The 16,244-nt window shown below is 37.9% G+C and overlaps 1 protein-coding gene across 1 annotated transcript in view; it reads left to right on the forward strand.

The window, feature by feature from the left end:
- LOC133538354 (zinc finger protein 654-like) overlaps positions 1-6,827 on the forward strand; it is a 58,724-nt gene extending 51,897 nt beyond the window's left edge. The window contains exon 11 of the mRNA XM_061879918.1: positions 5,351-6,827. Coding sequence (XP_061735902.1) covers positions 5,351-6,317 — 967 coding nt within the window. The 3' untranslated portion in view covers positions 6,318-6,827. The remainder of the gene's footprint in view (positions 1-5,350) is intronic.
- The last annotated feature ends 9,417 nt before the right edge of the window (positions 6,828-16,244 follow it).

The raw sequence follows: 16,244 nt of genomic DNA on the forward strand, positions 1-16,244 counted from the left end.
TTTTAAGGTGAGACTTAAATGCTCAGAAAGTAGCCAGCTTTTCTTGAAAGTCTTTTGGCAGTTGCTGTAAAATAGTAGTCCGTGTGCGGATGGAGAGATTGCGTCTTTTCATGAACCGGAAACACCAAGAAGCACCACCTTTAACATCATCCAAGTGAAGTTGGCTTGCTAGCGCTGTTGCCTTCATTGGAATAGTTTGCTGCTCTCTTCTCAACAACACACTGTCCCAGTTTGTCCTCCAACTGTTGCCATCTTGCTTTGTTCCTTCGGAAACTCAGTTTTGTCTTCTTTACTTGGCGCAGGTCATCTTGTTGCTTCCTCCACCTACGCACCATTGATTCATTTATGTGCAATTCTCTCGTTATTGCCTTGAGTTTGAACTCTGCGTTGTACGCTTGTCTCTTAGTAGGAGCCATTTTGTGGTCGTCTTTACAGAAACACACAAATGAAATGAATAGTATTAGCCGCAAGCTTCTTCTTCTACGGGGGCGGGTGCTTACCTTGGCGGTTGCGTACCGTAGAAGAAGAAGCGCTTCCTCTTTCCAGGTGGGCGGGTGCTTACCGTAGAAGAAGAAGCATTTCCTCTCCTTCGGGGTAAAAAGATGGCAGCCGTTTACCGCAGTTGCGAGACCTAAACTTTATGAAAATAAATATTTATAATAATCCATCTATAAGGCGCACTGTCAGCTTTTCAGAAAATTTGTGGTTTTTAGGTGCGGTTTATTACGCGGAAAATACGGTAGCTTTATTCTTAAATAACTTATGTGTGTTCTTACACATTTGTTTATGTAGCTTTATTCTTATATGACTTTGTTCATCCACTTTTATTCTTACATAACTGTGTATATAATTGTATGTTAATATAACTATTTTATGTCAATTTGTTTGTATAACTATATAACTTTATCATATATATATATGTGTATATATATATATGATTTTATGTCCATATAACTTTGCATATTATGCAAACACTGTTTATTTAAATAACTGTATAATTGTATGTTTATATAACTTTGCGTATACAACTTAATATTTGTACAACATTGTTTATATAACTTTGTTTGTAAAACTGTGTTTATATAACTTTGTTTATACAACTTTGTGCTTGTCGACCTGTATACAACTGTTTGTAAAACTGTGTTTATATAACTTTGTATAACTTTATCTAACGGCATAGCTCGATTGGTAGAGTGGCCGTGCCAGCAACTTGAGGGTTGCAGGTTCGATTCCCGCTTCCGCCATCCTAGTCACTGCCGGTGTGTCCTTGGGCAAGACACTTTATCCACCTGCTCCCAGTGCCACCCACACTGGTTTAAATGTAACTTAGATATTGGGTTTCACTATGTAAAGCGCTTTGAGTCACCAGAGAAAAGCGCTATATAAATATAATTCACTAATTCACAACTGTAGAACTGTGAATGCAACTTAATGTTTGTTACTTTGTTTATATCACTGTTTGTAAAACTTTGTTTGTATAACTGTTTGTAAAACTGTTTATATGAATATGTTTGTATAATTTTGTTCATACAACTGTTTGTATAACGTTTTTATGTTTTTCTAACTTTGTATAACTGTGTATACAACTTAATGTTTATACAACTATCTAACTTTGTTTATATATCTGTTTGTAAAACTTTGATTATATAAATATGTTTATACAACTTTGTTTGTATAACTGTTTATCTAACTTTGTATAACTTGTATATAACATAATGTTTATTTAACTGTTTGTAAAACTTTGTATAAATATGTTTATATAACTTTATTTATATAACCCTGTTTATATAACTGTTTTTATAACTGTTTATCTAACTTTGTATAACTGTGGATACAATTTAATGTGAATATACTCTGTTTGTATGACTGTTTTTAAAACTGTTTATATAAATATGTTTGTACAACTTTGTTTGTATAACCATGTTTATCTAACTTTGTATAACTTGTATACACCTTAATGTTTATAATACTGTTTGTAAAACTTTGTATAAATATGTTCCCACAGCTCTATAGAACTGTTTGTATAACTTTGTTTATATAACTGTTTGTGAAATAATCTTTATATAACTTTGTATAACTGTGGATACAACTTAATGTTTACATAACTTTGTTTAACTGTTTTTCTAAAACTTTGTTTGTATAAATATGTTTATACAACTTTGTTTATATAACTGTTTATTTAAGTTTGTATAACTTGTTGTATATACCTTGTTTATAATTCTGTTTTTAAAACTTTAAGTATTTTTGTATAACTTTATATAACTATGTTTGCATTACTTTGTTTTTAATGTTTGTATAACTTTGTTTATATAACTGTTAGTAAAACTATTGCGTAAATATGTTTATACAACTTTGTTTATATAACTTTGTATAACTGTTTATCTAACTTTGTATAACTGGATACAACTTAAAGTTTATACAACTTTATGTAACTTTGTTTGTATAACCGTTTTTGAAACTTTGTTTATATAAATATGTTTATTCAACTTTGTTTATACAACTGTTTATCTAACTTTGTATAACTTGTTGTATACACCTTAATGTTTATAATACTGTTTGTAAAACTTTTTATAAATATATTTGTATAACTTTATTTATATAACTGTATAACTTTATTTTTAATGTTTGCACAACTGTTAGTAAAACTTTTATGTAAACGTGTTTATACAACTTTGTTTATATAACTTTGTTCATCTAAATTTGTATAACTTGTATACAACTTAATGTTTATATAACTGTTTGTAAAACGTTGTATAAATGTTTATATAACGTTATTTATATAACCTTGTTTGTGTAACCCTGTTTATATAACTGTTTTTATAACTTTGTTTATACAACTGTTTGTAAAAAAAAAAAAAACTGTATACAAATATATTTGTATAACTTTAATGTTTATTTAACTTTGTATAACTTGTTGAATACAACTTAATGTTTGTATAACGGTTTATATCACTGTTTGTATAACTTAATGTTTATATTACTTTGTATAACTTTGCTTATTTAACTTAATTTGTATATACATGTTTATAAACTGTATAAATATGTTTATCTTTATTACATAACTGTTTGTATAACTTGTCTATATAACTTCATGTTTATTTAAGTTTGTTTGCATAAAAATGTTTTGTATAGCTTTGTTTATATAAAAAATGTTCGTATAACTTTGTTTATATAACTGTTTGTATAACTTAATGTTTGTCTAGCGTTGTATAACTTTGTTTATATAAATGTTTATACAACTTTGTTTATATAACTTTGTATAACTTGTTGTATACACCTTAATGTTTATATAACTGTTTTTAAAACGTTATATACATATGTTTGTATAACTTTATTTAAATAACTGTTTATATAATTTTGTTTATATAACTGTTTGTAAAACTTGTACGTAAATATGTTTATACAACTTTGTTTATATAACTTTATGTTCGTCTAACTTTGTGTAACTTGTTGTATACACCTTAATGTTCATATAACTTTGTATGAATATGTTTGTATAACTTTATTTATATAACCTTGTTTATATAACTGTTTTTATAACTTTGTTTATATGAATTAACGTTTATATCATTTTTTGTGAAACTTTGCACATATATGGTTATATATATCTTTCTTTATATAACCTTGTTTGTATAACTTTGTTTATATAACTTTGTTCATTTAACTTAATTTTATATAACAGTTCATAAAACTTTGTTTAAATGTTTAAATTTATCTAACTGTTTATATAACTTAATGTCTATATAACTTAGTGTTTATATAACTGTACAACTTTGTTTATACAACTAAATGTTTGTAACTATTCGTAAAACTTTGTTTATATAAATATGTTCGTATAACTTTGTTTATATAACTGTATAACTTAATGTTAGCCAATTTTTGTAACTTTGTTGGTACAACTTTGTTTATATAACTTAGTTAATTCAACTTAATTTTATATAACGGTTCGTAAAACTTCGTTTAAGTGTTTATATTTATCTAATTGTTTATATAACTTAATGTCTATATAATTTAGTGTTTATATAACTGTAAAACTTTGTTTATACAACTAAATGTTTGTATAACTATTCGTAAAACTTTGTTTATATAAATATGCTCGTATAACTTTGTTTATATAACTGTATAACTTAATGTTAGCCAATTTCGTGTAACTTTGTTGGTACAACTTTGTTTATATAACTTTGTTAATTTAACTTAATTTTATATAACGGTTCGTAAAACTTTGTTTAAATGTTTATATTTATCTAACTGTTTATATAACTTAATGTCTATATAACTTAGTGTTTATATAACTGTAAAACTTTGTTTATACAACTAAATGTTTGTAACTATTCGTAAAACTTTGTTTATATAAATATGTTCGTATAACTTTGTTTATATAACTGTATAACTTAATGTTAGCCAATTTTGTGTAACTTTGTTGGTACAACTTTGTTTATATAACTTTGTTCATTTAACTTAATTTTATATAACAGTTCGTAAAACTTCGTTTAAGTGTTTATATTTATCTAATTGTTTATATAACTTGATGTCTATATAATTTAGTGTTTATATGACTGTAAAACTTTTGTTTATACAACTAAATGTTTGTATAACTTCGTAAAACTTTGTTTATATAAATGTTTGTATAACTTTGTTTATATAACTGTATAACTTAATGTTAGCCAATTTTGTGTAACTTTGTTGTTACAACTTTGTTTATATAACTTTGTTCATTTAACTTAATTTTATATAACTGTTCGTAAAACTTTGTTTAAATGTTTATATTTATCTAACTGTTGATATAACTTAATGTCTATATAACTTAGTGTTTATATAACTGTAAAACTTTGTTTATACAACTAAATGTTTGTATAACTATTTGTAAAACTTTGTTTATATAAATATATTCGTATAACTTTGTTTATATAACTGTATAACTTAATGTTAGCCAATTTTGTGTAACTTTGTTGGTACAACTTTGTTTATATAACTTTGTTCATCTAACTTAATTTTATATAACGGTTCGTAAAACTTCGTTTAAGTGTTTATATTGATCTAATTGTTTATATAACTTAATGTCTATAATTTAGTGTTTATATAACTGTAAAACTTTTGTTTATACAACTAAATGTTTGTATAACTATTTGTAAAACTTTGTTTGTATAAATATGTTCGTATAACTTTGTTTATATAACTGTATAACTTAATGTTAGCCAATTTTGTGTAACTTTGTTGGTACAACTTTGTTTACATAACTTTGTTCATATAACTTAATGTTGATATAACTTTGTTTATCTAACTTAATGTTGATCTAGGTTTGTCGGACTTCATGTAGATGTAACTGTGTTTATGTCCCCGTGTGCACCAGGAAACTGGGGATCCTGCAGCACTACAAAGACCACATGAGGCGCCACGATCCTTCCCTGCCGCACTTCTGCTACCACTCGCACTGTGACGCACGCTTCCTCACGCCGCAGCAGCTGAAGGAGCACGTCAGTACCCACAATCCCTTTCTGCCCCAGTGCGTCTTCGCCAACTGCGACAAGCAGTTCTTCACCTTGCCCAGTCTCCTGGACCACGAGTGGAGGCACTACGTTCCGGTGCCCGACGTGGACTCCAACGCCAACCGACTGCTGAGGGAGAGCATCACGGCTCCTTGGAAGCAGAAGGTGAGGGTGGAGGAACTCTGGCTGCACAAACCGGCGCCGAGGGACACCCTCAGGGGGGACCGCGCGGGTGGCGGGTCTGACCTCGGACCTGCGGGGGAACCCAGCAGAGTTGGCCAGGAGGCTTGTCCGAAGGCCACGCAGAACAGGCCTGTCAACGGCTGTGAGGACACTGGACCGGAAGACTGGGTCGCCTCGCCCCCGAGCACTCACGCGGCGCCTGCCAAAAAGTCCCCGACCGCCAATCCCGTTTTGGACCCCTTGAACGCCAAGAAGCCGGAGAGGCGGACTCTGTTGGACGAGGCGGTCCAACTCGACGTCCTGGAGCCGCTCATCATCAAGACCTTCGGACCCCGGGAGGACTCGTGCTCGCCGTCCAGGAAAAAACCTTTCATGCGCCCGCCGCCCTGCAGCTACATGGACGAGTCTCTGCTGGTCATGCGCAGGAGGAGAGACACGTACCACTCGGCTCCGGTTGAGAGCTCCTGGTGCACCAAATCTAGGTCCAACCAGCCCCACTCACAGGGCCAGGGCACGCCTAAAGAGCGGGTTAGACATCGATGCATCAGGTGCTTGTCCTCCTTCAGCAGCCTGGAAGACTTGGACAAACACAAGAGTCTCAACACCTGCTCCGCGCTCTTTGGATTCGACTCGGATGAGGAAAGTTAGTCCGCCGCCTTATTGATATCTCAGTCTGCTTATTGATATCTCACTCTGCTTATGGATCAACGATCCACCTTTCGTTGCCGACGACTATCAATAATAATTCTAATAATCATGTCCTTAGGAGTGTCTTCCAAGTCAAACTTTGACCTAACCATTAATATTTAAAATCATGTATTTGTGCTTCACAGCTTCCACATTAAATTACTTTAAATAAATGTTTATTCCAGCAATCGCCAAAATGTATGAAAATGTCTCATACTGTACATGATTTACTTCTTGCCTCCACAGTATTTCACTGGAGTTAATAAGTAGTTTGATTTGAACGCAGAAGAAAAGTCTTTTTGCTTGATTGTGAACAAATCTAATTAATAATTTATGATTATTTTTGTAGAGAACTGTCTATATGTACAAACGAAAAGTGATTTTTTTTTTTATATAGATATATGGTTCATAACGCCAAACTATTTTTGTTACACAGAGTGTACGTTTCAATAAAACAATGAAACAATCAGTAAACAATCTCGTATTTATTCAAGAAATGCATATTTCATTCCAAAACATTCCTGGATGAGTTTTGAAAATCACACGTTTGCATCGTGGACGCTGTATCGGGAATAACTATATGAGTAATATCTAAATGTGGAAAAACTAATGGGTAATAGCTGTATGTGAAATACCTAAATGGGTAATTATATATGGAATAACTGGGTAAAAACTATATGGGTAATATCTAAATGCGGAAAAAGTATGTGAGTAACGACTAAATGTGGAATAGATATATGGGTATTGTCTATATATGGAATAACTTAATGGTTAATATCTATTTGTGGAATATATATATATATATAAAGAACTTGAATACACCTCACGGTGATGCTTGGACACATCAGTGATAAACCCATATATATATATGGGTAATACCTTAATGCGGAACAACTATGGGTAATATCTAAATGCGGAATAATTATATGGGTAATAACTAAATTTGGAATAACTGAGTAATATTTGTATGTGGAATAACTATATGGGAAATATATGTATGTGGAATAACTACAGATAATATATATATAATAACCCATTATATATATATATATGGAATAACTATATGGCTAATATGTGGAATAGCTATGGGTAATATCTAGCTGTGGAATAATTATTTGGGTAATATCTAAATCTGGAAAAAAAATATGGATGATATCTATATGTGGAATAACAATGGGGAATATATACATGGGTAATATCTAAATATGGAATAACCATATGGGTAATATCCAAAAGTGGAATAACTGGAAGGCTAATTGTATGTGGAATAACTATATGGGAAATATATGTATGTGGAATACCTACAGATAATATATATATAATAACTCATTATATATATATATATATATATATATATATACATATATATATATATATATACATATATATATATATATATATATGGAATAACTATATGGCTGATATCTACTTGTGGAAGAACTATATGGCTAATATGTGGAATAACTATGGGTTATATCTAGCTTTGGAATAATTATTTGGGTAATGTCTAAATCTGGAAAAAAAATATGGATGATATCTATATGTGGAATAACAATGGGGAATATATACATGGGTAATATCTAAATGTGGAATAACTATATGGGTAATATCCAAAAGTGGAATAACTGGAAGGCTAATTGTATGTGGAATAACTAGATAATATTTAAATGTGGAACAACTATGGGTAATATCTCAATGTGGAATATATGGTTGATATCTATATGTGGAATACCTTAATGGGTAATATCTAAATGTGGAATGACGATATGAGTAATATATCCATATTTGGAATAGATACATGGGTAATATATAAATGTGAAATGACTATATGAGTAATATATATGTGGAGTAACTATAAGGATACTATTTATATTTGGAATATCTATATGGGTAATATCTAAATGTAATAATATGGGTAATATCTAAATGTGGAACAACTATGGGTAATATCTAAATATGGAATGACTATAAAGGTAATATCTAAATGCGGAATAATTATATGGGTAATAACTAAATTTGGAATAACTATGAGTAATATCTGTATGTGGAATAACTATATGGGAAATATATGTATGTGGAATACCTACAGATAATATATATATGTAATAACCCATTGTATATATATATATATGGAATAACTATATGGCTGATATCTACATGTGGAAGAACTATATGGCTAATATGTGGAATAACTATGGGTAATATCTAGCTGTGGAATAATTATTTGGGTAATACCTAAATCTGGAAAAAAAATATGGATGATATCTATATGTGGAATAACAATGGGGAATATACACATGGCGGCGCCCGGACGGGCTGCGCTCTCGAGGGGCTCTTGCTAAAGATGGAACATTTGGCAGAAATACCGGACAATTCCACAAACTTTATGGCTGGCTCACATCGTGGTCACTCCGTGATCACGTACGACCGCCAGACACTTCTGGATGTGGACATATCGGGCCGTTTTGGACTGATAGACGCGTGCGTGCTAAACATGCTAACTAGCATGGGAATACGTCGGCGGCTACATCCAGCGGCCTGTGAAGTAGGGGAGTCTAGTAGCAGCGGGGGCCGTCTACGGAGCAGACGCCAGCGGTGTATCGGAAACGCGGATGCCGAGTGGGGCTAAAAACAAAGCAGAAGGCTAATCCCCACAGAACACCACTTCCCTCCATCCTGAAGACGGATTTAAATGAAAGATGCGAGACTACTGGTCTGGGTAAGGAGTCAGTTGAATTAGAACAAGTTTTTTCTGCTTTGAGTGTTTCAGAGTTGGACATGTGTTTTACTGAGGTGGCTAACCATGATGCGTGCAGTTTATCAAAACAACAATCAAACAATCGGAAAATTCCCATCATATCAATTCCTAGATATGGTCGTAATTACACTAAATGCACTGGGCATAATAAACACATTATTAATATTGCTACTACGGATAATTTGATCAAAAACTCCCTAAAACAGCCCACTACCTATAATATAGGTTTTTTAAACATAAGATCATTGTCTCCCAAAACGTTGTTAGTTAATGATATTATCAGAGACAACAATCTTAACGTCATCGGTCTCAGCAAAACCTGGCTTAAACCAAACGACTTTTTTGCGCTAAATGAGGCATGTCCTCCTAACTTTACACATGCGCATATTGCCCGTCCGCTCAAAAGGGGTGGGGGGGTCGCACTAATAGACAACGAAAACTTTAACTTTAGTCCTAACATAAATAATAAATATAAATCGTTTGAGGTGCTTACTATGAGGTCTGTCACACCGCTGCCTCTACACCTGGCTGTTATCTACCGCCCCCCAGGGCCCTATTCGGACTTTATCAATGAATTCTCAGAGTTCGTTGCTGATCTAGTGACACACGCCGATAATATAATCATAATGGGGGACTTTAATATCCATATGAACACCCCATCAGACCCACCGTGCGTAGCGCTCCAGACTGTAATTGATAGCTGTGGTCTCACACAAATAATAAATGAACCCACGCATCGCAACGGTAATACGATAGACCTAGTGCTTGTCAGGGGTATCACTGTTTCCAAAGTTACGATACTCCCGTATACTAAAGTATTGTCCGATCATTACCTTATAAAATTCGAGGTTCAGACGCATGTTCGTCAAACTAATAATAATAATAACTGCTATAGCAGCCGCAACATTAATACAGCCACAACGACAACTCTTGCTGACCTACTGCCCTCGGTAATGGCACCATTCCCAAAGTATGTGGGCTCTATTGATAACCTCACTAACAACTTTAACAACGCCCTGCGCGAAACCATTGATAGTATAGCTCCGCTATACTAAAAAGGCTCCAAAAAGGCGTACGCCATGGTGTACTGAAGAAACTAGAGCTCAGAAATTATGTAGAAAGCTGGAACGCAAATGGCGCACGACTAAACTTGAGGTGCACCATCAAGCATGGAGTGATAGTTTAATAACTTATAAACGCATGCTTACCTTAGCTAAAACTAAATATTACTCAAATCTCATCCGCATTAATAAAAACGATCCCAAATTTTTGTTTAGTACAGTAGCATCGCTAACCCAACAAGGGACTCCTTCCAGTAGCTCCACCCATTCGGCAGATGACTTTATGAAGTTCTTTAATAAGAAAATTGAACTTATTAGAAAGGAGATTAAAGACAATGCGTCCCAGCTACAAAGGGGTTCTAGTAACACAGATAGGACTGTATATACGGCGGATACTGCAAATATCCAAAATAGTTTCTCTCGTTTTGATGAAATAACAGAGGAATTGTTACAACGTGTAAATGGAATGAAACAGACAACATGTTTACTTGACCCACTTCCTGGGAAACTGATCAAGGAGCTTTTTGTATTATTAGGTCCATCAGTGCTAAATATTATAAACCTATCACTTTCCTCGGGCACTGTTCCCCTAGCATTCAAAAAAGCGGTTATGCATCCTCTCCTTAAAAGACCTAACCTCGATCCTGACCTCATGTCTCACCTTCCCTTTATTTCGAAAATCCTCGAAAAAATTGTTGCAGAGCAGCTAAATGAGCACTTAGCGTTTAACAATCTATGTGAAACCTTTCAATCCGGTTTCAGGGCAAATCACTCGACTGAGACAGCTCTCGCAAAATTGACTAATGATCTATTGCTAACGATGGACTCTGATGCGTCATCTATGTTGCTGCTCCTCGATCTTAGCGCTGCTTTCGATACCGTCGATCATAATATTTTATTAGAGCGTATCAAAACACGAATTGGTATGTCGGACTTAGCCCTGTCTTGGTTTAACTCTTATCTTACTGATAGGATGCAGTGCGTCTCCCATAACAGTGTGACCTCGGACTATGTTAAGGTAACGTGTGGAGTTCCCCAGGATTCGGTCCTTGGCCCTGCACTCTTCAGCATCTACATGCTGCCGCTAGATGACATCATACGCAAATACGGTATTAGCTTTCACTTTTATGCTGATGACACCCAACTCTACATGCCCCTAAAGCTGACCAACACGCCGGATTGTAGTCAGCTGGAGGCGTGTCTTAATGAAATTAAACAGTGGATGTCCGCTAACCTTTTGCAACTTAACGCCAAAAAAACGGAAATGCTGATTATCGGTCCTGCTAGACACCGACCTCTATTTAATAATACAACTTTAACATTTGACAACCAAATAATAAAACAAGGTGACTCGGTAAAGAATCTGGGTATTATCTTCGACCCAACTCTCTCCTTTGAGTCACACATTAAAAGCGTCACTAAAACGGCCTTCTTTCATCTCCGTAATATCGCTAAAATTCGCTCCATTCTGTCCACTAAAGACGCTGAGATCATTATCCATGCGTTTGTTACGTCTCGTCTCGATTACTGTAACGTATTATTTTCGGGTCTCCCCATGTCTAGCATTAAAAGATTACAGTTGGTACAAAATGCGGCTGCTAGACTTTTGACAAGAACAAGAAAGTTTGATCACATTACGCCTGTACTGGCTCACCTGCACTGGCTTCCTGTGCACTTAAGATGTGACTTTAAGGTTTTACTACTTACGTATAAAATACTACACGGTCTAGCTCCATCCTATCTTGCCGATTGTATTGTACCGTATGTCCCGGCAAGAAATCTGCGTTCAAAGGACTCCTCCGGCTTATTAGTGATTCCCAAAGCCCAAAAAAAGTCTGCGGGCTATAGAGCGTTTTCCGTTCGGGCTCCAGTACTCTGGAATGCCCTCCCGGTAACAGTTCGAGATGCCACCTCAGTAGAAGCATTTAAGTCTCACCTTAAAACTCATTTGTATACTCTGGCCTTTAAATAGACTCCCTTTTTAGACCAGTTGATCTGCCGTTTCTTTTCTTTTTCTTCTATGTCCCACTCTCCCTTGTGGAGGGGGTCCGGTCCGATCTGGTGGCCATGTACTGCTTGCCTGTGTATCGGCTGGGGACATCTCTGCGCTGCTGATCCGCCTCCGCTTGGGATGGTTTCCTGCTGGCTCCGCTGTGAACGGGACTCTCGCTGCTGTGTTGGATCCTCTTTGGACTGGACTCTCGCGACTGTGTTGGATCCATTATGGATTGAACTTTCACAGTATCATGTTGAACTTTCACAGTATCATGTTAGACCCGCTCGACATCCATTGCTTTCCTCCTCTCTAAGGTTCTCATAGTCATCATTGTCACCGACGTCCCACTGGGTGTGAGTTTTCCTTGCCCTTATGTGGGCCTACCGAGGATGTCGTAGTGGTTTGTGCAGCCCTTTGAGACACTAGTGATTTAGGGCTATATAAGTAAACATTGATTGATTGATACTTAAGTCTCAAATTCCAAACGGCCCATTTAGAGCAAATATGAATGAAGGCAAGATTGTTTTATTGATATTTCCGCCGTGATTTGGATTCCAATTTTGGGAAGTTATACCGATCCCAAAAACAGTATCAATAGGTAAGAAAAGCTGGTTTTGCTTCAAAGGTCCTCTTTGAGAGGTCTGCAGAAGACTCAGATGAGCCATTTTGTTTGAACGTCGTGGTAACTGACCATGAAGTTGTCCATCCATCTATCCATGCATCTTCCCTCGTTTATCCGAGGTCGGCAGCAGCCTAAGCAGGGAAGCCCAGACATCCCTCTCCCCAGCCACTTCGTCCAGCTCCTCCCGGGGATCTCGAAGCGTTGCCAGGTCAGCTGGGAGACATACTCTTCACAGCGTGTCCTGGGTCTTCTCCGTGGCCTCCTACCGGTCGGACGTACCCTTTAAACCTCCCGAGGGAGGCGTTTGGGTGGCCATCCTGACCAAATGCCCGGACCACCGCACCTGGTTCCTCTTGATGTGGAGGAGCAGTGGCTTTACTTTGAGCTCCTCTCAGATGACAGAGCTTCTTACTCTATCTCTAAGGGAGAGCCTCACCACCTGGCGGAGAAACTCATTTCGGCCGCCTGTACCCTAGATCTTGTCCCTTCGGTCATATCCCAAAGCTCGTGACCATACGTGAGGTTGGGAACATAAATCGACGGGTAAATTGAGAACTTTGCCTTCCGGCTCAACTCTCTCTTTCCCACAACGGATCTACACAGCGTCCGCATTACGGACGCCGCACCAATCCGCCATAAAGTTGTCATTTATGTATTGAATTATGCTGAATTCATGATAACATATTCATTTAAAAACGACACAAAACTAATTTGGGACCGATTAGACCAGGATCAAAGTCAAAGGGAAGTCCGGTCTCTTCATTGACTCCAATCCTAAAATCCCAATCATTATGTACAGTATTTTACCATCTTGCAAAACAGGAGTCACAACAAATCTGTACACCAGAGGAGGAATTATTCTCCCAACATTTCTCATCACCCGCTGTTTTGAAAGGTCAAAAGTGTGTTTGACCGTGGAGGACAAACTAGACGTTGCCTTCACTAAACTGCTTACGAGAATGGACACTAGAGATGCGCGGACAGGCAATTATATCATCCGCAACCGCATCACCAAAGCCGTCATCCACCCGCCGTCCACCCGAACCAACATTTTATCAGGACCGTACCTGCCCGCCAACCGCCCGCTGCAATACATCAGAGGTCGGCCGTCTTTACCACTCACAGAACTATTTAAACTTGTTTCACAGAGTGATGAAGTCAATTGGAGCCACGAACGTTCTCGCAACTATCCAATAGCGTTCATCCTGATGACAAGAATATGGGCGTGCTGTGAAGCCATTGCCTTAGACAACTTCTACAACATGTACAAACCGATTGTTAGTCCGGCAACATGTGTGCAGCTTCCGTAATCACACGTACAAGATTGAAAGGCATACTGGGTGATACAGAGTACACTGATGGTTGTGATATGAACAACTTTAACACTTACTAATATGCGCCACGCCGTGAAGCCACACAATACAAGATTGACAAACACATTTCAGGAGAACATCCTCACAGTAACACAACATAAACGCAACACAATAAATACCCAAAATCCTTTGTATCCGTGACATTTCCTGAATATATTTTACACCTCCTGCGCCCCCAACCCCGCCCACCTTACCGACGCACAGGAAGATGGGGGTTGGGGGGGCGGCGGGGTTTGCTGCTAGCGGGGTGTATAAAATAGTCAGGAAATGTCACGGATACAAAGGATTCTGGGTATTTGTTGTGTTGCGTTTATGTTGTGTTACTGTGAAGATGTTCTCCCGAAATGCGTTTGTCGTTCTTAATGGGTGTGGCTTTACAGCATGGTTTCATATTACTAATAGAGTGTTACATTTTTTTTTATATCACAACCATTAGTGTACTCTGTCACCCAGTATGCCTTGCAGTCGTGTGCGTGTTGCCGCGGAAACCACACACAACATGATGCTGAACTGACAAGCAGATCGTACATGTTGTAGAAGGCGACAAAGCCAATGGCTTCATAGCACGCCCTAATACTTATTATCTGGGTGATTCAAGAGAATAATAGCGTCTCTTATTGTTTTCTTCGCTTTATGACACGGGTCTTGAATGGCTATTTGAATGGCAAAGGATACCGATCCCAGAACCATGTATATCAAATATTTCCGGATGGTTCAACCGCCACCTGCCCGAATCTAATTAAAATCTATTTTTTCATCATGTCAACCGCCCGATCCGCGGTTTATCCACGGACTCCGCGGATGAGACCGCAAACCCAGCATCTCTAATGTACACCATTACCCCGAGCATTCCGTCCTCCCCTGCTTCTGCGGCAGCCACTCCCTAGAACATATATTATGTCCAGGAACAAAAGATTGCCATCCCCAGACCTTTTGAGGGGGACTTTGACTTTTGTCTGGGATTTCTGGTCCAATATGAGCTCATCTTTAAACACCAGTCGTCTCGCTACGCATCTGATGGGGTCAAGACTGCGTTTTTTTGTCACTTCTTGGTGGTAGGGCTTTTAGGTGGGCCACAGCGGCGGTTGACTGGAACAATGGGCAGGGCACAGACTATTCGGCCTTCCGCTTGGAAATCCGGGCCGTGTTTGACCACCCGGTGGAAGAGGCGGACGACGCCTCCCTCCTCCATTCCATTCAGCAGGGCTATCGCGCTGTTGCTGACTTCACCCTGGAATTCCACACCCTTGCAGTTTATAGCGAATGGGGTAACAAGGTTTATCGACTGGGACTCAGCGAAGACGTAAAGGATGGCTTATTGCGGGACCGACCAACGTCTTACCGGAACCTCATTACGCTGGCGCAACATATAGACCAAAGGCTGATCGAGCGAGCCGTGGAATTTGCAAAGGTAGCCCGCAACAGAAGCCCCAGACCGACATTTGTTGAGGCTCGGACTCCCGTACGCACTTTGTAACGGTAACAGCGAGAAGGAGACAGCACAGAGGCAGGTGAACGATTTAGCCTTAGGCGTGTTTATTATAATGAGATCCAGGGAAGCAGAAAGAGATCCGGGGGAAATGCGGGGAAACGAGAAGCACAGCTCGAATCGAGGGAACAAAGGGATACTGCCACCGCCGAATGAAGGATAGGTTACGATGGACACCATGATGGCAGACGAAGATACTGGAGTGACCTTGGGCCGAAGCTTACGGGGGACAAACAGTCTGTTGGGTGGCCCCCCACTGGGTCCCCGGTGAGAACGCTGGGCAGTTCTCACCAAGGCCTCAATCCCACACGTGACCACACCCACAACGCGTGCAGGGGGAAGGATAGGTTACCCTGTGAACTGCCGGGAGAGGGCATCAGCCTTAGTATTGTGGGAACCCGGCCTGTACAAGAGGCTGTAGTTGAAGCGACTGAAGAACTGTACCCAGCGTGCCTGACGGTCGTTCAGTCTTCTGGCTGCACGGAGGTGGGTCCGGTTGCGATTGTCTGTCCAGACCTAAAATGGATGCTTGGCCCCCTCAAGCCAGTGCCGCCACTCGGCCAGTGCCTTGTGTACCGCGAGTAACTCA

Source organism: Nerophis ophidion, linkage group LG19, assembly GCF_033978795.1.
Source record: "Nerophis ophidion isolate RoL-2023_Sa linkage group LG19, RoL_Noph_v1.0, whole genome shotgun sequence".
Taxonomy (NCBI): domain Eukaryota; kingdom Metazoa; phylum Chordata; class Actinopteri; order Syngnathiformes; family Syngnathidae; genus Nerophis; species Nerophis ophidion.